At 35.0% G+C, this 22,916-nt stretch overlaps 3 protein-coding genes across 3 annotated transcripts; all 3 read right to left on the reverse strand.

The window, feature by feature from the left end:
• Positions 1-212: 212 nt before the first annotated feature.
• On the reverse strand, positions 213-6,098 carry LOC107634941 (putative pectin methyltransferase QUA3). The gene is made up of 7 exons (XM_016338266.3): positions 5,379-6,098; positions 4,640-4,843; positions 4,343-4,553; positions 3,994-4,255; positions 3,448-3,822; positions 2,888-2,983; positions 213-748 (listed from the first exon to the last, which is right to left on the reverse strand). Exons 1-7 carry the CDS (start codon positions 5,826-5,828, stop codon positions 541-543), a joined length of 1,806 nt encoding a protein of 601 aa, XP_016193752.2. The 5' UTR covers positions 5,829-6,098; the 3' UTR covers positions 213-540.
• A 3,677-nt stretch (positions 6,099-9,775) lies between these two features.
• LOC107634942 (COP9 signalosome complex subunit 1) lies at positions 9,776-14,939 on the reverse strand. Its single transcript, XM_016338268.3, has 6 exons — positions 14,368-14,939; positions 13,902-14,222; positions 12,774-12,890; positions 12,604-12,689; positions 10,470-10,704; positions 9,776-10,102 (listed from the first exon to the last, which is right to left on the reverse strand). Exons 1-6 carry the CDS (start codon positions 14,779-14,781, stop codon positions 9,923-9,925), a joined length of 1,353 nt encoding a protein of 450 aa, XP_016193754.1. The 5' UTR covers positions 14,782-14,939; the 3' UTR covers positions 9,776-9,922.
• A 2,079-nt stretch (positions 14,940-17,018) lies between these two features.
• Positions 17,019-21,920, reverse strand: LOC107634943 (putative methyltransferase PMT15). The gene is made up of 6 exons (XM_016338269.3): positions 20,804-21,920; positions 18,967-19,177; positions 18,564-18,861; positions 17,710-18,102; positions 17,514-17,591; positions 17,019-17,419 (listed from the first exon to the last, which is right to left on the reverse strand). The coding sequence occupies exons 1-6, from the start codon at positions 21,503-21,505 to the stop codon at positions 17,179-17,181; spliced, it is 1,923 nt and encodes a 640-aa protein (XP_016193755.1). The 5' UTR covers positions 21,506-21,920; the 3' UTR covers positions 17,019-17,178.
• Positions 21,921-22,916: the final 996 nt, after the last annotated feature.

The raw sequence follows: 22,916 nt of genomic DNA on the forward strand, positions 1-22,916 counted from the left end.
ATATTTCTAATACTCCCTAAACCTCCATTGTACACATTGTACAAATATTCCATTGGCTCCTCATACTTTTCCTTTTCAAAATATATTATATATAAGCTTAAATAAGTTTTTGGTTTCTAATTTTTTTCTTTTGGTTTTAGTATAATAAAATTTAAAATATTTTTTATTTAGTCCCTGCAAAAATAGCAAAAGGTGAAGCAAAACGAAATCAATTTTGGTTGTGATTCTTCTTTAATAATAAGCAATGATTAACAGCTTCGAATTACATTTCATCCCTGAAGCCAAGAGGAAACACAAATAACATTGGCGTGTGCTCTTCACATAAAACTGCACAACGGCGTTCATATCTTTAATCAACACTCAAATCCTATCATTACTATCTTCTTTGTATGAATATTGAACAGGTTGGAAGGAAAAACTGCCCCCTTTTGATGCACAGAGAAGATATATTGGACATCCCCGCCAGTCAATGCCAACAGAACAGAACAGAGAGAAGGGAACTTTACCTAAATTACATAGCTGTGTTAGTGGTAATGACAATTATTGCTTCCAGAAGGTCTTTGTTGCAACTAGAATCTTTTCTTGGGCGTGTGATTCGGGCTCTTTATCGTATATGGTAGCCTTCCACCTCACTGCCTCGGAAACACGAGCAACTTTCTCTATTACTTCAGGGGTATCCCTCACCACAACTGTTCCCTCCGGCCGCAAAATTCGGTCCATTTCAACCATCAAATCAACAAGACTACATCTGCAATAGAGTCATGAAGCAATAGGAATGAGCTTATTACTTATGACAGACAATTGTTTAAATGCATGTTGGGACACATTATCATATGAAAGAAGAGAAAAAAAAATCCAATATTCACGCAAAGCTCTACAAACTAATTATTCAAACAAATGTAACCATGTTCCAGAAGTAATTATTCAATTTTACATTAATCAGCTTTGAACTTTTGATATTTGAGTGGTAGGTTTGAGAGGCTTCCATTGAATATATATAGAATTAGGTTGTAGAGTAATAGCCCAAATAGGTCCCTAAAGAATTTTACGCTCCGACAGATTTGTCCCTAAGAAAATTTAACTAGGATTTTGGGCCTGACTTTCTTCGTTATATGCTAGATACGTCCCCAGCCCAGTTTGACCTGGTTAAGACTAACGGCGAAGTCTTACGTGTCTGTTAACTTGATGACGTGTTCAATTAAGAGAGACGTGTCAAGCGCAGAACAGTTTGGTCCCTAGCCCACATGGCCAAAACGACGTCGTATCAGATGAGAATAGAACGACGTTGTTTCGAGGAGGACAATTTCATCCCCAGGTTGGATACTAGAGGCGCGAAACATTGCCGTTTTAAAGGGGGGACTTATCTGACTGATAAGGTGGTTTTGGGGAGGGACCTATATGACTGAGAAAAGGTTACATTAGTCTAAATTCCATTCGTAGACAATGTTTTGTGATTTTGAAAACACAAGTTGATGCATCCGGACCTGCTAGCATGCAAAATGCAAATCTTTCCTCTCATGTCACTCAAATTGAAAATCCTCCCTCTCATGTCACACAAAAAGTTCCAAATAATCTCATGGTAAGCTAATTGCAAATGCCTTCATATGTACGTTTAGTTGAAAATTGTATAATCCAGTCCCATAACAATATAAAGACAATTTTATATTTCTATCAAGGAAGACAGGCTCAGCAACCATTTAGACGTCCAAAGTAGACAATAGTTAGGCCCAAGGTTTAGGGGAGTGTTGGTGCTGAGACAATGGCAGCGGCAAGCAGTGGCACAGCATCCAGAATGTTCAAATTCATTCCAACTCCCGGACTGAACCTCTTTAAGAAGAAATGATGCTTTCTTGAATTAGTATGAAACTTATTATGGAGGGGATAAGACCATGTTTTGTTGTTGTGACGGAAACAAACCTCCACTTTTAATGTTTTTCTTCTTTCTACTTTAGGTTAGTGTGTCTTGAAGGAAATAGACCTTCTTTTGTTTGGTTTGGTTTATATTGCTACTAAGCTTAGCTACTTATTTGGATACAATATTTTGATACTCTGTTATGTTGGCATTTTGATATATGGTGAAACAACATATCTAGTTTGGATATACACTGTTTCTTTTATACTAATTCGCCACCATTAAATTCATTCATATTTAACTAGAATCAGCCATTGCAATACAATCATTTCTCAACCAGATAGGTTTCCCAAAAAAACACTTTTGTCAGTCAGATAGGCCCCAAAAAATATTTTCAGTCAGATAGGTCCCTCCTTTAAAACAGTTACGTTTCATGCCTTTGGCATCCAACCTGGGGACGAAAATGTCCTCCTCGAAACGATGTCATTTTGACCACGTGGGCCAAGGACCAACTATCCTGCGCTTGACACGTCTCTCTTAACCGGACACGTTATCAAGTTTAACAGACATGTAAGACATCGCCGTGAGTCTTAATCGGATCAAATTGGGCTGGGGACGTATCTAGCATATAACGAAGAAAGTCAGGCCCAAAATCCTAATTAAATTTTCTTAGGGGCAAATATGTCGATCGTGAATTTTTTGAGGACCTATTTGGAGCATTACTCTTAGTTCTATTAGATCAAGCATGCTAAGCTTCAATACAATAACACTAGTTAATATACGCTAACAAACATTTCTAACCAACTACAATAACCTTTCGATTTGGAAATTCAATCAAATTCTACTTATCCTTATAATGAACTAAATATCCCCCCCCCCCTCCCCCCTCCCCCTCCCTCTCTCTCTTCAACAAAATAAAAGAACGAAAACAAAAATGAAAAAGAAAAGAAAGAGGAAAAAAATTCCAAATGAAAGAAAGAAAAGAGTTCCCAATTCAATAGAGCAACAGCTATGCTGTTTTGTACATAAAAGTACCTGCTTTCGCCAGAAGTTGGATCTTTTATAAGCGAGCCAATGTTGGTAGCATGGAGAAGATCATAAGTACGAGGATACGTTGAAAAAGGTTCACACCTGTGTGCATAATCAGTACAGATTAGATGCAGAAAAATTCATCCATTACAACATCACATGCAAGTTCAAATGAGTTAAATGAAATGTTTTATAGAATATACTGAGCTTAACATCAAGTAAAAGTTCAAATAAGAGCTGACTGAGACATCCTCATGACAGTAAATGGAAAGGCAAACCACAAATATTGTGAACGAATCAAAACTTGAGGGCAAAAGCAACTTGCGTGCAAACTGATTCAGCCGAAATACCAGTTGAACAAAGTAGTTTGGCAGTAAGGTTAAAAGACAATTATCATTACAACAATATTTTTCTGCCACGTATCTGATTTCAAGACCTTAGCAACAACGGAAAGAATGGAAATTTCCGTGCCAAACAGTAAGACATTTGCCAAAGATCTCAATCCTAAAGATTCTGGACAATCCCTTTAAAACAGGATGCTTGAAACTCTCAGGAAAAAAACTCACCAATCATGATATAGTCCAATAAGGCCTCTGTCATAGATCACATCAAGAGTTGACGGCTTATCAGCAGGAACTACATTCATTACCCACACGGGATCAGATATCAATGCTGCTGCAAAACCTCCAAATAGAGCATTCATGTCCATAACATTGCGCACAGCTGGAGTCCCCAACTTTATGTGTAGAGATTTTTTATAGTGCATAACTCTCCTTATCCACCTTTTATTGTCAGCCTCGTACAAATGAGCCTCATTTTTCATTACTGTGGACCTTGGAGGTACAGTGTTAAGCCTCTCTGGCCACTTGGGAATCTGTCCAATAGCATATTCTCCTTTGACAGAAGATGTCCTTGTGACACACCTCTTCAATTTGAAGTACCTGTAAAATAAATAAAGCTTAATTTCACCCTTCAAAGTAATCAATGAGATCTACTAACAATAATGACATTCATCCAAGTGCTATACACCTATATCAATTTCGAAGTAGACAGAGAGAGTATCAAACATAATAAAATGAAAGATAATTCATAGTAGCTATACAGGAAATTACCAAGCTTGACTTGCATCATCTGAATCATCACATAATGCAAGACCAAAATCATTTTGGTGGGGGTGACACATTTTTCCTGCAGGCTTCTTCCAGATCGCAGTGTTACCATCTACAACTATCAGTTCATAGCACAATGCTCTTGCTACAGCCTGGAGATCAGACCATTCTTTATCTTGTTTAGCCCACTGAACAGGGGGGCCAGAAATGACCAAATATCCACCAGGACGAAGTAATCTATCCACTTCAATAAAATAGGTTGCATCTGCAAAGCATATTTTCTGCATTAGAGAAGCAGCAAGCCTTCATGATTCAAATATATGGAAAAGGTCAGTAGTGAAGAATAACTCACTGTAGGCTGTAAAAGGGATCAAACAGCGAGAACAATGAACTAAGTCAAATCCAAATGCAGGGAATGGCAGTCGACGAGTGCCAAGCATGGCAACGAAGGCTGGTATTCCTCTTTCCAGAGCAAATTGTATCTGTGATTTATGTGAATCTCTTGGAGCAAAAGACATGGCTAACATATTTTGGGCTAGTAAATATCCTCCAAAACTAGCAACCTGTAAAAGCAAGATATATATTTCATGTTAAACAGCAATAAAGTCTAGTACGATCTCAGAAACAAAAATGGAAAACTAGCTCTTACCCCGCACCCCATGTCAAGAGCAGTCCTCATAACACCGTCACGTATAGGAATGTATTGAGCAAGCTTTTCAATATACTGCTCTGCTCCATCTGGAAACATTGTACCACCACCAGGGAATATAAAGTGTTGACCTTCACGCTTCATCCATCCCTGGTGACCTTTCCTGTCAGCAATTTTGTTGTGTGGCATGTTATCGTGCCATATCTGCAAATTTGGAAGGGGGATTGAAGAATGAGCAACAAAACTAGCTTTATTTATTTCACACTTGAAAAAAAACACTTAATTCAACTATCTTTGATTTTCAAATGAATATGTTATAACTAAAGTGAGCTTCTTATATTCCTAGGAAAAACCATTTTTAAAAAGGAATTTAATTTTGATATACTGATATTAATGAATTCATAATAATAAAACATATGAAGCCCTACACATTAGGGAACTTTCTCTGTCCTAGTTACTCTAGAAACTACATAAGTTCAGTTCAACCGTCTAAAAATATCAGCAAGCATTTCGGTAATGAAAACTCTTAAGTCTCTAAATTAGATACATGCTTCAAGTTCACTTCTATGGCTAAGTAGCCATGTAGCCTTAATCCTAATTTTCTAGCTCCGAAGAGAAAGTATGTACGACGCGAAATTTTTACAATGCTATATCATTTCGCAACACGGAATCAGCTACAAGCAAAATCAAGAACGCTGCACTAAATATTAAACAAGCAGAGTTGAGAGCATAGAAGAACCTTATGCAAGCTCTCCGGCCAGTGAACCGGGATCCGGTACCCCTTGGGCGGCGGAATCAAGCAGAGAGGAGTATCAATATGGCGAGGGCAGTGTCGCTCTCTGTAGAAGTTCATCTCCCTACTCAGCAACCTGTTCACTCTCGGATCCTCGCAGGGCATGTGGTCTACCTCCTCCGCCGAGCACGCGTCAAGGAAGCCGCCTCCGCCACGTGGCTCCCCGTTCTCAATTGCCGAGACGAGGCGGAGGCGGTGGCGCGGGTCGGAGGAGCGGAGGAGGGTGTTGCGGCCCGATGCGGCGAGGGAGTCGCCGAAATGTGTGAAAGCCATGAGGAAGAATATGGCGACAAGGAAGAAGAAGAATAAGGTTATGAGGTCGAGAAGGCGCCATTGGCGGGGGTTGATTATGGCGGTAATGAAGCTGGGGCCGCTCCGTTTTGACGACAGAGCCATGTTTTGAGATCGGAAGTTGGGTTTTTGAAGTGTGTATGTTAAGTGTTTGACGAAAAGTGTGTGTGAGGTATTAGATTTGGATCTTCGCACTCACACATTCTCATACACTGTGGGATCTCATATTCTTGGCTAAATGCTGCCATCACATGTTATGCGTCGTATAATGTGAACCTGCGTTGCTTCATGGTAACAATGTCAAGAATTTTAATCACATTTTAAGTATTCAATTTAAAAATTAGTTATTTTAGTTATATCATAATACGCTGTTTTACGCTCTAAGTTCATAAAAGAATTTAATTACAATTATTACATTAACCAAGAATTTGACTTCTCCACTGTTTATTACGTGGGCGCGCTACACATCCATGTAACAAAGTTGGCCCAAGTCCAAATAGAGTCACTTACGTTAATGACGAGTGAAAACACGTGCTCGAAAACCCTTCGTTACTTCGCGCTCATTATGAAAAAATGTTACTTCTTCCTCAACATGAAACCGCTCATTCTCTTCGAATCTCTCTCAAAATCACTCAAACTTCAGTCATGTTCTCTACGAAAACACTACTAGAGAAGAATCGCGAGAAGATTTGGCAAGGAACAATCAGAAACGAACAAAAACAGCAACAGAGATTCGCCTTCCTCCTCCTCGTTCTCCTCCTTCTTTTTTGCGTTCCTTATTCTTCACGTGTTTTCTCTTTATCTTCATTCTTTTGTTGTTATTGCAGCTGTATTTTTTTTGTCTTTTCCTCTTTCTCTCCCTGGTGAAGAAGCAATAGAAGGTGAGGAGGAAAAATTTTAAATTGTGCAGAACAAAAATGAACCGAAATGACTAACTCCACTGAACCGAACATCATTCATGTGCTAAATAAAACGTCATGAACATTTAAGCATCAAGAAAAATATTTCTACATGCACAAGGACTCAATTGAACACACTAACAATCAAGTAAATCAAAATGAGCAACTCCACTGAACTGAGCAACATTCATGTGCTGAATAAAACGTCATAAACATTCAATCATCAAGAATAACATTTTTCCATGCAAAAGAACTCAACTGAACACATAACAATCAGGTGAACCGAAATGACCAACACCACTGAACCGAACACCAATCATGTGCTGAATAAAACGTGATAAACATTCAATCAGTAAGAAAAATATTTCTACATGCACAACGACTCAACTGAATACATTAACAATCAAGTGAATCAAAATGAGCAACTCCACCTAACTGAGCAAAATGTTGGTGTTGTTGGTGATAATTATAACGAAAGAAGAAGAAGAAGAAGAACCTACGTGCACGAATTTGAAAGAAGATGGAGGAAGAGGAGGAGAAATACTATTCTTGTTGATTGAAAGTTGATCACTATTTATTCACCACATGAACATTGTTCAGTTCGGTGGCCTTTGTGATTTTGATTCACCAAATGAATGTTGTTCGGTTCGGTGACCTCCTTTTACTTTTGAAGGTTGTAGAAAGGCTTAGAAAATGGGGGTTGAATCTATGGCCTTCTTTTAAGTTACTGTAATAACCCTTTTAAAACAAACTTGCCATCTAAATCTGTTTGAACTCAGCAGTGAAAAATTTATGAGACAATTTCATTTTGTCTCATGAATATCAGAAAACAGAACAGAGCAGGGAAGAGAGAAGCTGACACCATCATGTATCCTGGTTCGGTTGCCTTTGTGCAATGCAACCTACGTCCAATCTCCACCACAACAGTGGTTGAATTTTCACTATAGTTAAAGTATTACATACACCAATTCCACATGATTAACACAATCCTTTCACACTCAAGTTCTAACCTAACTTGACTTGGTTATGCTAATACCTAACCATTCACTCTTAGTGCTCACCCAACTAAGAAAGGGATACCTCACAGGTACAAGATATAAGACATAGACTTAACCTAAAGAAATCTGAAATAACTCTAGATTTTTCACTCATGTGTATCTCTATGCCTTTTTCTCTCTTAGGCTCTTTCAATGACTCTCTCATTCAGCCTTTTACCTCAAGAAATTACAGAAAGTTAAACATTAAAAAGTAAATTACAATCTGCAAAACATGAAGAAGATTGGCTCTTCAACAGTCCCTTTGCTATGTGATAAACCAGATTTGCTAGCCTCTGATTCAGTTCTTCATTCTGGCGGAATGCTCCTTTGACTAGGAAGCACTGTCCAAGTAGATGAACTTCTTCAGAGAGCTCTTCTCAGAACATACACCTCAAGAACACTGGTTATCTCTCCTTGGCTTCTGAATGGTGAACCAACTTCTTTTGTATCTCCTTGCATGTTGCTGAGTTGCTCTCTCCTAGGTCAACTCTCGAGCTTTGTGCTTCACCAACCCACCCTCTCACTTTTTTTCCATTAATTCTCAAAATAGGAACTTTGGTTCTGACCTTCTCTTGTTGACCGAAAGCCATAGGATAGCAGAAACATTTATTTTCAATGGTAAACTCAGATCTTGGCCATTGAAAAACAACTTGGTCCCCAAGAAACACTTATGACCGTAGATGCGCAGCAATGAAGAGCAGAGATCATCTTTCCCATGTATCCCAGAATGGATTGATAGAACGTTGAATATGAAGAGAAAAAGATACGATGCATGTATAAGGAAATGAAATCACCTTTTAGCTTCTGACTTCTTGATACAGTTTGATGTGGGTGATTAGACTTCAACCTTTTGCTTAACCTTCTCTTTCTTGCTTCTTTGGTGAACAACTTAGGGACTAAGCTTTCTCTTTCTCTTTCTAAGTTCTGACTAAATAGGAAAAAGTGAACGTTGCTATGAAAGAAGCAACTTGGAGGGATTTGCTTGCTAACGGACTTGGATCGGATATCCATCAAGCAACCCGTTTTATTTCTTTGGCTCAGTTGGTTTCATTGCCTTGAATCCTTTTGGGTTGTTCAATGATTTATAGCCCACCAGCCTTGTTTCTTATTTTTCATCCAGTTGGGCTGCTGTTGTATTGATTTTTGGCCTGCATCACTAAACCAAAATAATCAAAGACTAATTGGGTAATTAGTCCAATAATCTAATGTTTGTCATCATCAATTATGTTAGTTAATTTCTTAACTTAACAACTTTGTTAAGTGTTTAAGATTATTGTGATAGCATGCAACAATCATTCCCAAGCTGTCTCAACGTAATAATCTCATTCAACTGATTTGAAGTTGAATCATTCATTGTTTCCATTCAGAAGTGTAGATCGAAGAAGAAGAAGAAGGACGGAGCTTATTACGTTGAATTCAATGCAGATCAATAATGAAGAATGCGAGCAGAGAAGAAAAACGCGAACAGAGGAGAACGACGAATTTTATTAGGTTGAAGAACGAAAACGCGAAAAGAGAACAAGATTTACGTTATATGAAGCGCGTGTATAACAAACACGTAAGGGGGTTGGGGAGGCGCGTCTGATTGAAGTTACTTGGATAGCTTGGATGAAAAAATTACATGGATGTAGAGCTTTTTTGTTTATTATGTTGTTGGCCAAATCGCATTTTTAGATATAGATGTAATAATAGATTAATAGTTATAGGTAAGTTCCATAACCTAAAAATACCATGTTCAATTCTATACTATAATCGATTACAAACCATTCCCTATTATTTTGCAATTAAAAAAAAATTGTTATTCAACAATTTATAAGTTCGGATTCAACTAAAAAATGTGTGAATATATATATATATATCGAATTTTTTTAACCTCAATATACTTTGTTAGTTTAACCCAAAATTGTTGGATAATTTTCGGTGTTAAGATTTCATTGTTTTTGCATTTATAGTGGTTTGCGAAGAATGAGATGTTCAACTCTAGAATCTTACTTATATATATACTCAGAAAGCTATTTAAATTTCAGATAATAACCTCACTCCCACCTTTCTCATCAAAACACTACAATCTCAACTTTGTCCAATAGCTTATCAGTTATTAAGCAAATCAAAATATAAAATGAAGATCTAGGGATAAACTAATTAAAAATATGAAGTATATACAAATCTAAGTTTGACTATTCTTGAATATAAATTTAACCCCTTGGTCCATTATTAACTGACCACTGCATACAACCATGGTTCTGTTACCATCAATTCACAATCATAGTTTCCTACTTAATGATCTAGCATTATAGTCATACTTGATAAGATTTGTTCTCAGCAACATGGACCTAACATCCCTATCAAATACCCTTCCTGTTTCCAGAACCCTTTGAAAGGTGGCATTCCTTTGATCTGCGTGCCTTGCATACAAAATTTTGTTGTGTGAATCAACTCGAGCCTGCAATGGAGCAATGTATATATCAGTTATGTTATAAACTGTAGGCTTTAGTGTCTCAAATCATCTTCCAAAATCACAGTAAAACAAAAGTTAACCGAATATGATACTAGCACGTTTGCCCACGTTTGGCTAACGGGTAAAAATGAGGTGGAAATTTCCATGGACTAGTTTGATGTGTAAAAAAAGGAGAGGAAAAACAACACATGTATCGAACTAATCCCCAATAAAATTTCTTTGAGCGAGGATAAAACCGCACCTGTATTTTTACGTATGGAACTAATCCACAGAAACTTACACCTCATTTTTACCCCTCAACCAAACATACACTTGAAGTTGAGGCTAATGAAGAAAGGATAAAAAATTGCACCTGTATCTGATTATCAGTTATCAAAGCCACGAGTTCTTTTTCGAGCCCAGTAATAGTCGTCTTGAAAGCACTAGCCATCATTTGCAAATCAACAGACACAAATGGGAGTGTATACTGAATGAGAGCTTTGTGACGGATTTGATCATACAGTGTTTCAACGTGGTCATGCAAATGTATGTCAAGCAATAAATTCGCTTTCAGGTTCGCAAGGTACTCTAGGCATGATGCATAATGGCTGCAGAAAGAATGTGTAGATATCACTACTAACAGAGAGAAATAAGGAAGAAAAGAAAGCAAAACAATTTATTAAACCAAAAACAGAAAGTGCAAAACATCCATTCTAGATAATCAAATAAGTTAAATATTGCATGATGCAAATACAACATTCATCAATTAATTACACTAATATCAATTACAAGAACTAATGATCCCGGTAATACAACACAAATTCATCAATTTATTACCTCTGGCAAATATTATAGTGACCAAATCCCATATACCAAAATTGTATAATAGCAGTCTGCATTCATTCCAATCCAATCTCTTTTAGAACTAAGTTCATTTTCTCAGACAAAGAGCTTAGCAGCACATAAGAAAAGCCATAAGGCATATCTATTATATATTACTAATTTTACAACCAAAATGTATCACATATCACTCCCTCATTGCAATTAAAATCAAATTTTTTCCTCTAAAATTAAAAGTTCTCCCCTCCTCCTTCTTCCTTCTCTATCTCTCTCATTCCTTCACTCACTCTATCTCTTTTATATATATCATTATCAATGACTAATTACAAATTTCAAAATCAAAATATGCAACATGACATTCTCTAATTAAATTCAAATTAAATTAAAATTAAAATTGAAATATAGCTATATTATATATTAATAACTAATTTAATAACCAAAATGTGTCACATAACACTCTCTTATTAAAATTGAGAAGAAATATTTCTCACTAAAATTAATAAACTCCCTTCGTATATTCTCTTATCTACCTCTTTCCCTTTTTCTATTTCTCTCTACCCTTCCCGCTCTATATATAATTTATAATTTATATTTTATATTAATAATTTGACAAATCAAACTATGTCACCAAATATTTTTTTATTACATTAAAAATAATTTTTTTTCAAAATTAGCAAACTCCCTCTCTCATTCTTCTCTTTATCTTTCTCTCTCTTTTTTCTTATTTTTTTCTACCTTTTTGTTCTTCAAAAAAATAAAATTAACAAAATAATATAACTCAAATAAAAAAAAATTATTATTATATGCATATTTTTTTTACTACTTATCTTTCTAATTTATATTTTTCACTTATCTTCCGTCAAATATTTATTACATATAATTTGAAGAAAATACTAATGTTGTGATTAAAAGTTAGAATCAAGATTCAATTGTCTAAAAAAAATACTTTGAATTAATTTTATAACTATCAATATAAATTTTTTTATGCTAATATATAATTGTATTTATATATATATAAAGAGAAAAAATATTATTTTAAATAGCAAGCATAAAAATTACGATCCCGCTAAGGAACCAACTAGGGGTAGCCAACTAGTTGAAAAATAAGTCCATTACAAAAAAAAAAAAAACCTGCTTTTCTAATTTTTTGAATTTCAAAATTAAAAATAAAAGCTATTTTTCAACTAGTTGGCTCTAAATTGGCTACACCCTAGACTTTTTCAAAAACAAATTATTTCTATTTGTGCGACAGACTTAACACCTAATCAAATGTAAAAGTATACATGTTAAATTCTTTCAAATTTTTTATAACAAATGCTAAAATTAATTATTAGTAAAAAGTTAAACTCTTTCACATGAAAATAATAACTAAAAATTTTATTATTTGATTTTTTCAATTTACGAAGGCCCTGCCAACGGGGACTTTTGTCCCGTACAACTTTTTTATAATAGTTTGATTCTATAAATTTTTTGTGCCATAATCTACAATGTCAGGGCCAACGTAGTTTTAAAAGATTTATATTCCCGTAATGTTATTACGGGTATAAATACTAGTGTAACAATAATTTTACCAAATTGTGGGACTTCATAAATCAGGTTTCAATTCAATTAAACCCGGAAACTGTGACCACTCTAGTCTACAATGAAAAGAGAGAGCAATGACCTACCTTGAGTAAAAATCATTTATCAATTCTCTTACTTCAGGCACTAACTCCAAGAAATTCCTAAAGTTGATATTGTCTATAACTTTGGCCTGCAAATACAAAATTAAAATCAGAAAGACAAACGATATTTCACAATCGTCATTTAAAAGCATAATCATCGTAAGAGTACTTGCCTTCAACTCTGTCCGATCAAATGTTGCAAGTGCACAAAGTCCTCCGTATGTTGCAACATCTTGAGGTGCAATTACTTCGTTGTAGTGACTCCCCAGTTCTGGAGCCGTTTCTAGAAACTGCATTTGTAATGAAGGCAATTTTGCCAAAGTTATATATAGGGTAAAAGATTTTCCTTCATCATTATTCAGATAATGGTTCATGAATATTGAATCCTTAGACTATTACACAGGGATTTCACATTTGATGCAATATCCATAGCATCCACGCTGTAATTCGAGGCAGAAGTGAAGAGAAAGGTTATGAGTGAATATCAATTATCAACCATGGTAAAAATTGACATTCTTTTTTCAAAGGTGTATAAGAATGACAGCCACTATCATCCATTACATCCTTTCCGTGAATGTGTTTTTCATTTGCAGCTGCTTTGAATGAGGCATTTTCAACATGAGGTAACACCTCATTATTTTACCAAAATACTACCGTAAGAAGCAACAGCAAAAACACCAACATACAATGTCATCAATAAGTGGCACTATCAATAAAATTCCAAAACCAAAAGAAAGTGAACTTTCACCATCCAGATTGGAAAATTTTTTTCAAGCTCCAGAACAGCTATTCTGACAATCCTAATGCTCTCAATCCTCTGGGGCTCAATAAATTTCACCCACCTCAGCTCTTCATGGGAAGTCATGATAATTTGAGTCTAAACAGAAATACATTGACCCTCTATTTGTTCACAACAGGCAACTGGTCAAATTTTTTATTTTGTGCATTTTGTTCCCCCCGTACACCCCGAAATCTTTTTTGCACTCAATTCTAAATATCACATGATATGCTGAACTATGTGTTTTGTATCATGCAAAGCTTGGGTAAACCCTGCAGAAACATATTTAAAACATGGCTTTTGGGGATCTATTTAATTATCAGATTCCAGTATCTATGATATGAACAAATAAGGTAAATATCAATGCTACAAATCAAGGAGGTCCTCATTGCCCCAATCTACCTTCACAATTCATACAATTTCCATAGCTCTGAATAAATTATCAGCTTTCAATGAAAGAAAAACTCTCATCACAAAAGCAGTATTAAAATCACCAAGATAATCAATATCGCAAAGAATTAACCTTTCGGGCTGCAAGCTTGTACTTCTTCGACACTAGATTCGCCAATCCTGCAGCACAACGCAGCTTTGCAGCTGTAATCTGATCAAGGGCCTCATGTGTCTGTTCTGCCTTGCTAACATAGCTGGCAACATGAGTAAACTGACCCATTTCAATGCTGACCAAAATAGCACTCATACACATATGAATAATATGCTTTGACGTAGTGCAATAATCTCTGGTTCGAACATAACTCTTAAAAGCTTCCCCCAATTGACCATGCGCATAATAAAAGTCTCCAAAATCGTTGTACCCCATTCTTATGCTTTCTTTAATCAAGTTCGTCTGAAAAATTGAAAATGAGAAATTAAAGTAATAGATAAAGTGATAAAACAAAAGCCAGCTTTCATCCATAACGCTCTCAATTTAAACCTCCAAGATATCATAACTCACAAAATCGATTATTTCTAGAAGAACCGAATCCTCATACCCTATAAGCGTTGAGCTCGTTGTCGAGCTTCTCCTTCTTCTGCTCAGCCCTACGGTCCACGGCCTCACACCAAGCGACATCCATGGTGTAATCGGGTCCCAATCTCCCACCAATTTTGTTCACAACCTCCCTGAAGAGCTGCGTATTCTCTCCCTTCTTAATCTCATCGAAAGCCATGCGGAGGGCCTCCAACTGCATCGCCGAGTTGTCGCCGCCGCAGTGGTCGGCGATGAAGAGGAGGCGGGCGATCTTAGTGCGGCCGGAGTAGAGGCTGGCGTATGCCTCGATGTCGAACTGGTCGCCGCTGATGATCAGACGCCGGCTTCGCTTCTCTCCACCACCACCTTCGGCGGAGCCGCCGTTGGCGTAGATTTCGTCGATCATGGGATTGGATGATTCGTCGTCGGCATCCATGTGGACAGTGAAGAGGGATAGAAAGGAGAAAAAGTGGAAAACCCTAAATGGGGAAGATGGGATTTGGGAATTAGGGATTTTGAGGTTTCGGGCTTTAACTTTTTCAGTGATGACTGATAAGAGTGGCAGTGTTAGTGTATGTACTATGTAGTTATGCTCAGTATGCTTCAGTCTTCATGTTAGTTTTACTTTTACTTTTACTTTTACTCCCCAAACGGTTACTTTTTTATATGAAAAACTAGAGTTATTTTAGGATTTCTTTTATCTTGGACCCGCCATATGTTAAAAAATAATAAAAATTCAGGTACAATTCTTTTACGTGAATTTTTAATTAAATAAATTATAAAAAAAAGTTTGACTTTTATTGAAACTTGAAAGTATAATTTTTTTTAATTAAATACCATCAAGGCAAATTTATATAAGCAAGTCTATGATTTGTTCTTATATTTTTATTTCTTTTCCCTTCTCTTCGATATTTATTATTATCATTATTATATTTTTTCTTTTATTATTATCTTTTTTTTCTTTCTTTCAGTTTTTTTTTATTCTCTTTCTCTTTCTCCTCTCTTCTTTTTTATTATATTTTTGTTTTTGTTTGAGCTTTTTTCTTTTTTATTATCATCATCATTTCTATAATTTATTTCTTTTTTTTAATTAGTTTATTATTATATAATTAGTATAACAATAACAAAAAAAACTCATAAATTTTAGGTTAGCGACACAAAAAATATATTAAAAATGACACCAAAATTTTTTATAAATAACACAAAAAATTTTTAAAAAATTACCGATCTAAAATCTTAATTCTTAATTCACTCAACTAACAAATATATTTAAATATGTTTTGAAACAAAAAAAATTATAACAATTTATTATAAATAACATAGAAATAGCTAAACTCTTATATATAAGTTTAATATTACTCAATTAGTATAATAATAAGAAAAAATAGTTAAAAATTTTTGTGTTACAATTAAAAAATTTAAATGTCAAAATAAAAAAACTTTATATGTCAAAAAGTTAAAAGATTTTGATACTATTTTTCTAATAAATTTTATAAAGTTCAAAACTCTCCTTCCTCTTTCTCTCCTTTTTCATTATCATCTTTTTTCTTTTTTTTTTTATTTCACATTCTAATAATTCTTCTTATTTCACCCTCGTAATAAGAACATGTGTCATGGTTAAAACATTTCGGTGCTATTTCTAATAAATTCTACAAAATTTAAAATTTTCATCCCTTCTCCTCTTTCTCATCATCATCTTGTTTCACATTCTCATACTTTTTCTTATTTCAGTATTTCACCTTCTTAATAAGAATTTGTGTCACAGCTAAAAAATTTTAGTGTCAAAATTAAAAAATTTCTTGTGTCATATTTAAAGAATTTTGGTGCTATTTTTTGGAAAAATTATGCACAATTCAAAATTTTTCATTCTTCTCTTCTTCATCGTCATCTTTTTCTTCTTCATCTTTTCTTTCTTATTTCACCAACTCATAATTCTTCTTGTTTCATCCTCTTAACAAGAATAAAACAAGAAAAAAAGACGGAAAAAATCAAATAATAAAAAAAATGATGCAACAACCAATAAAATGAGGAGAAGAAAAAAAAAGTAGCAACAAAAGAAGGACAATGAGAAGAAAACAATTAAAGAAGACAAGGAAACACGAAGAAGTATGTGATTCACGCGCAGGTTGTGTGAATAGTTTTTGTTGAATTTAGACCAATTTAATTAGATTTGGTTAATAAAATTATTTAGATGTGTGACCGTCAAAAAAAACGTGTGATTCATACTTTTAAAATTAATATTTAATTTAATTAATAAAAGAAGTTTAAATAAAATTTTTCATTACGAAGTCAAATGCAGTTGAATGCAAAATTTGGCAGATAATGAGCCAATTTGAAAAGTTATTTAAATATAAAATAATTTTTAATACATACGAGTTAATAAAGTTAATTTAGACATATTATCTATTGTTTCTTATATAATCCTCCAGTTCTGTGGTGTGGGAGTACGTGTGACAATTTTTATAGTATCAAATCATCTCTCTTTGAAATATATTTGTCATTCTCTTGTAGCATATTACTGTGATGCTGCCATTCATTTGATCATTTACTTTGAAACTTATGAGAAATTTACATCATCAAGAAGTCTTTTTTTTTTTCACTAAGGTGAAGCTACCTAAACTTAAAAACACTAAAAAATATGAATGGTTAAGTGGAGAATAGTTGCTGTAAACATAAACATATTTTTCCAATTTGCACCACCCACAGGCCACAGCAACTGGGGTTGTAAAAGAATTGAATTTCTCAGTAAAATTCTTTTGAAAAGTGGCTAAAAGAAGAAGAGAAAAAAGAAAAATACACAAAGTTATAGAGTCCAGAAGGGTATATTATCAAACTAAAGCTTTCTTTGTTGATCTTCATCAGGTTGTGGTGCTGTCCAGTACTGCTTCACTGCTACTAGTATCTTTTCTCTCTGGTGAGGCCCCTTTTCGTGGTCGGCGATTCTCGCATCCCACTGCATTGCCTCTGCAAATCTCTTCACCTTTAGCAGCACATCCACATCGTCGCGCAATATGACGCTGCCTTGCGGCCGAAGAATCCGGTCCATCTCTAGAAGAATGTCCTCCATATTGCACCTGTGACACATTATCTTGATAAATTAGGACTTTGGAACATTAAAACAACATAGCGAATCTGAAATTGGTTTTAGCTAAATCACATTCTGCTTACTTGTTCTGGTAGAGGCTAAAAACAGAATCACCATGGATGAAGTCATAAGTTCTTGGATAAGTCGACATTGCTTCGCACCTGATAGGCAGAAAAGTAGTTATTACTTATTTAGCAAGTAAATTAACTTTAACAACCATGTGCTGAAATGTGTACTTAGAAATTAGAACGAACTCAAGGAAATGGAAGAAAGGTTTACCAGTTTTGATAGGTTCCAATCAATCCACGCTCATATATGGCACCAAGAGTGTTGATCTCAGCCTCCACAGGAACAATGTTCATCACCCACACCGGATCATCGATAAGCGCAGCCGCGAAGCCTCCCAAGTAAGCATTCATGTCGAGGAGATTGCGGTACCTACCACGCTCTGCTAGCTGATAGTCTATGGTCTTGTAGTATGCCACTCTCTTCTTCCATAGCTGTGTGTTTTCCTTGAACATCTCGGCCGTGATTCCCTTCAAACTTCCGCTGCTAATCCTCGGGGGAACTGCAGTTAGTCTCTCAGGCCATTTCGCCAATTCGCCGCCGCTAACTTGTCTAATGTCACTCACCTCAGGTAATTTTGTCAAGCATGTATCCATTTTAGTGTACCTATAACAGAAAAGTTAATGATGAAGAAAGAAAGGAAGCAACCAAAAAAAGGGGCCATCAAAAGAATATTCTCTTTTTAAGATGATCAAGAAGATATAATAGCCAAAAGGAATTGAGTAAGAAACAAGGTGGGAAAATGAAACACAAGATCTAACTAAGGTCTCTTTTTTATCCAAATGGTTTTGGTATCACAGCTATACTCTCTTTGGCAGCAAGAATAATTTTACTCTTTTGTACTTTCTGACAAATGACACTGCAAAAGTGCAAAGGCTATATATAAAAAAAGCAAAAAATCAATAGCATAAGGAACTAAGACTGGCAGTGATTGAATTGAATTGCAAGTCAATCTTTTTCTAAAGAATCGCCAACAAAAAAGTTTAACACTAAACTTGCAACCTAGTTCACCCAATGTGAAACTTTTAGGCATTGGTATCAAAAGTAGAAGAAAAATGTGAAATTACCATGCAGTGTCTGGATCCTGTGCCTCACAGAAGGGTCTGTTCTTGAAGACCTTCCTAGTGATTTTGCAATGAATGTGATTGGTTGGCTTCTGCCATATGGCGAGATCATCCTTCTGAATCAATTTCTTCCAGCATAGACTCTTTGCTACTCTCTCAATCCCATCCTGTTCCTCTTTGAGACTCTCCTGAGTCCTTTCCCAACCTTTCCAGTGTGTCCTCCAGTTTATCGGCGGCCCGGATAGGATCCAATAGCCTCCCGGCCGCAGGACTCTATCGACTTCGGTCAAGTAAATTCCATCTGCCAAGATCAAACATAACAAAAACCAGAACACTTCTAAGTCCTACATTCACAATGACTTGTAAAACCAACAAATATTCTGTTTCTAAGGAATAATGGATTTACCATATTGGCCCCAAGGAATGAGGCAACGTGAGCAGTGAGCCATGTCAAAGGATCTTGAAGGGTAAGGAAGCCTAATTGAGGCAAGAACTCCAATCAATGCAGGAACTCCACGTTCAAGAGCAAACTGAACCTGTGCTTCATGTGTATCCCTTGGTGCAAACGATATTGCTAAAATGTTGCGTGACAGAAGATATGCACCCCAACTTGCAACCTGAACATTAATTTCATACAATGAAATTATAGATATTTGAATTAACTATTTCCCATAGGAACTAACTAGAAAAGTGTAATGTAGTTGGTACACATTCCATGTTACCAAAAAATGTGACTAGTGACTACCCTGTACCAATAAAATGAAACAAATTGAACATGCTTGACATCTGATGTATAATCAAAACTATAGTCTCCAACCAAAATGTCTTCTAACACTTACTACATTTTCATTTATTTGAAAGGGGAAAGGGAGTGATGTGTGATTATGGAACATATAAATCAGGTGGGGTTAGCATGATTGAGATGGTTAAATTGGGTAGGCATTCCTCAACAAACAACAGAATTTCAAAGTTCAAACTGAATTATTATTATTATTATTATGCTTAGCACCAAGTGGATTATAGAAAATAATTTCAGCACTTCAATAATGCAATGTCTTATCAAAAGTATGGTTCTCTAAGTGCACTGTACTATATATGTTTATTTTGCTCCTTAGTCAAAATGGTACTTTACTTCAGTTTGAAGAATTTAAGAAGATTGTTTTGCAAACAAATTCTAGTTCATGATCAGCTTTATCCACAAAAGGACAAATTCATCATGCTTCATATTTCAGACTTTTGTGTAACCAAAATAATCCCTTTAGGCCTTATCTATATTTTTGTGTTCATCTAATTAATTAGAGCAAGATCCTATGAGATTATAATATAATAATTCCAAATAAATTTTGGTCACCCGTTTAGGATAAGACGGCCAAATCAACCACAATAATGATGTTATTAGAAATAGGAAAATTGAAATAGACGCCTTGACGGCGTTACATTACATAACATATAAAAATTAAAACATATAGAAAAAATCACACATGGAAATGAAAAGAATAAGTAGAACATAGTAAAACAATAGATGTGTGGGATTCGTCTAAATCCTAATATAATATCTGTTTCATAGCAGGATGAAAATGACAAAAAAAAAATAATAATAAATTTTCATTTTTCTATACATATCTGTTCCCAATTAAAAACTCATTGTAATCATAATGAATATTTACGTTTTTTGATTCGGAATCTAAATTAAACCATATCAAAATCAGACAACTATACAGATTATTGTTAATTGTAATATCCAAAACATAAATCCATTCAATGAAAAAAATAATAAGTAAAAAAAGAAATAAAAGAAGAAAATCCTCAATTGATGAGGTTCCACCAAATGTGGCCCAACCTCATTCCAATTTCTTCCAAGTTGTTAAACAACCCACTGGGGGAGTTGAACCACCCGGTTCAGTTGAACCGGCCAGCTCAACCATAACAAACCAGACCCATATGATAGTTCTTCAATCGAAAAATTAAAAGAAAATACTCAAAAAAAAAAAAAAAAAAACTTAGCTACTCTCTCAGTAATCAAAATTGAAAACATAATTTCAAATAATAATTTAATCAGAAATTGTTCAGTTTTAACTTTCTTTCTTATATCTGCCGTTTTTTCAGTTTGTTAGAATTCGTGATTAACTGATTATAACAAGAAAACAGTTGGCATTCAACAGAACCAGAAAACGCCACCGGTTTCAGCCGGTCGAATCAATCAAGAACCGTCAAAGTCAACGGAAAATAGTTGAAAGCATTACCCCACAACCGGTGTCCAAGGCGGTTCTGATGGACCCATCGCGGAGGTTTATGAGCCGTCCGATATCATCAATGTAGGCGCTTGCGCCACGTGGAAACATGGTCCCACCACCGGGGAACCTGAACCGGTCACCTTCGTAGTGAACCCAATTCTGGTTCTTCTTCTCCACAGTGAGCTCCTTGTGCGGCACGTTCGCGTACCACGCCGCATCGCGGCTCTCCGGCCACCGTAGAGGTATCCGGTACCCGAACGGCGCCGGAATTCGGCACCGGAGAATCTCGTTCGGCGCCGGACAGTGCCTCTCCCGGTAGATGAGTCGGTCGCGCGGGAAACTCAACGATCGCTTCACGTCCTCGCATGGCGTGTACTCGGAGAAAGAAGGATCGCACGGAGGCGCGTGAAACTCACGCGCGGGGGTGGAAGTGGGGTCTGGAATGGTGTGGTGCGCGGAGAAGTCAAGGGAGGCGGCGGTGGAATTGGAGATTGCGGGATCGGGGCAGGTGGTGGTGGAGAGGTATTGTGTGGTTGTTGTTCCGCCGGAGAAAGGGGTGGTAGAGTGTTGCCAGAGGCCGAGGAGGTAGAAGAGGGTGCAGAGCACGGTGGTGAAGGTGAGAAAGTATAGGTTTTTGAGAAGATTGGTTTGTTTCTTGGAGGTTAAGTTCTGAACAAGAACTGAAACCCAGTTATTATGATTATTCGCCATTGATCAACGTTACGTTGTTCAATGTATTTGCCTTCTTTCTTTTCTTTTTCTTCAGTTACTTACTGTGTGATCATAGAGAGAGAGAAGAAAGAAAGAAAGAAGAGAAAGAATTGGTGGAAGAAGAGTTTGGAGTTTCCAAGGTTTTTATATGTTATAAGAGAGGGATATATGATATATCTTTTCGATGAAGAATATTGAGAATTGAATATGGAACGAAAATGTTGATGGTTGTTGAAGAAAAATGAAGAGTTTATGCTTTTATAGAGAGCTATAGATTATAGAGGGAGTTGAATATAGTTTTTGTTGTTAGTGTCTTGGTGTGGATAATTTCTGTGGGTGAAATGGAATTCGTTGTATTTTGGTTTTCTCTCTATGTTTAATTACATAGTTACAACCTCCTCCTCTATTCCACCTCAATTAAGACTTTATTTCTCTACATCGGTAACTTATTTGTTGATAAAAATAATTATATTATGTTATTTTATTTTTTAATAGTAGTCGTTTGAATTGAATGTGCATAATTAGTAGGAAAGGTCAAGACGTGTATACATTATTTACATTCATCTAATTATATTACTAAAAATATTTGATTCTTATAATAATTATCTTAAAATTCATATATAGTTATATTTACAAAATTTTTTACAGACTTTAATTTTTGTGCAATGTAATTCGAAAGTTTTACATGTAATCTAATTAGATTTACTTTCTTTAAAGTTATTTTAAATAAATTTGGGCAACATCATCAAAATTATTATTTATACTTATTATAATAAAGTAGTAAAATAGGCTGTAAAAGAGTCTAACAAAAAATTCCAAATATATTGGTAAGCTTTTTGGAGAGTTATTTTTGTTTTTCAAAAGTATAATATATCGTTTTGTACCTATATAGTAAATAAAAATAATCATAAATTTATGTTTATGATTTTTTTTTAAATTAATTTATTTTTATTAAAACTAAAAATTTTTAAAAGATATTTAAATTTATCCTTATATTTATGTTTGTTATGATTTTTTTAAATTTGTTAGTAATTATCTAAGTCGGTCTTTAAAATTTTTAAAAATGAATATTTTAGTCTTTTTACTATTAGAATACACAAAACAGTCTCCAATTTTTACTTCTCTTAGATAATATAATCTCTTTCACTAGTCATTACCAGTGTGATGACATGAAACGTTAACTTGTACTCTAAATATATATATCTATCTACTTAATATACTAAAATTAGGTTTTATTCCAACTAATGAGAGTGAGGTGTCAATTTTTCATGAATCCATTTTTCCTCCAAAATGAATACATTTAATGAATAATATATCATTATACTAATTTAGAAAAATATCTTTATTATAATTATATAAAATCAATATTTAATACATTATTAAACTACTTATCAATTATTAATCAGAAATA

This window comes from Arachis ipaensis, chromosome B4 (genome assembly GCF_059453495.1).
Source record: "Arachis ipaensis isolate K30076 ecotype BB chromosome B4, ASM5945349v1, whole genome shotgun sequence".
Classification (NCBI taxonomy): domain Eukaryota; kingdom Viridiplantae; phylum Streptophyta; class Magnoliopsida; order Fabales; family Fabaceae; genus Arachis; species Arachis ipaensis.

What these genes read in the sequence shown, in the direction of transcription:
- LOC107634941 (XM_016338266.3), bottom strand. Translation starts at nt 5,828, where the DNA reads ATGGCTCTGTCGTCAAAACGGAGCGGCCCCAGCTTCATTACCGCCATA. An exon ending in CTCTTGACATGGGGTGCGGG is followed by an intron (nt 4,554 to 4,639) that starts GTAAGAGCTAGT and finishes TTGCTTTTACAG; the next exon opens with GTTGCTAGTTTTGGAGGATA. An exon ending in CCAACTTCTGGCGAAAGCAG is followed by an intron (nt 749 to 2,887) that starts GTACTTTTATGT and finishes ACTCTATTGCAG; the next exon opens with ATGTAGTCTTGTTGATTTGA.
- LOC107634942 (XM_016338268.3), bottom strand. Translation starts at nt 14,781, where the DNA reads ATGGATGCCGACGACGAATCATCCAATCCCATGATCGACGAAATCTAC. An exon ending in ATAAATGATTTTTACTCAAG is followed by an intron (nt 10,705 to 12,603) that starts GTAGGTCATTGC and finishes TTCTTTCTGCAG; the next exon opens with CCATTATGCATCATGCCTAG. An exon ending in TAACTGATAATCAGATACAG is followed by an intron (nt 10,103 to 10,469) that starts GTGCAATTTTTT and finishes GCTCCATTGCAG; the next exon opens with GCTCGAGTTGATTCACACAA.
- LOC107634943 (XM_016338269.3), bottom strand. Translation starts at nt 21,505, where the DNA reads ATGGCGAATAATCATAATAACTGGGTTTCAGTTCTTGTTCAGAACTTA. An exon ending in CCTTGGACACCGGTTGTGGG is followed by an intron (nt 19,178 to 20,803) that starts GTAATGCTTTCA and finishes ATTAATGTTCAG; the next exon opens with GTTGCAAGTTGGGGTGCATA. An exon ending in TTTAGCCTCTACCAGAACAA is followed by an intron (nt 17,420 to 17,513) that starts GTAAGCAGAATG and finishes AATGTGTCACAG; the next exon opens with GTGCAATATGGAGGACATTC.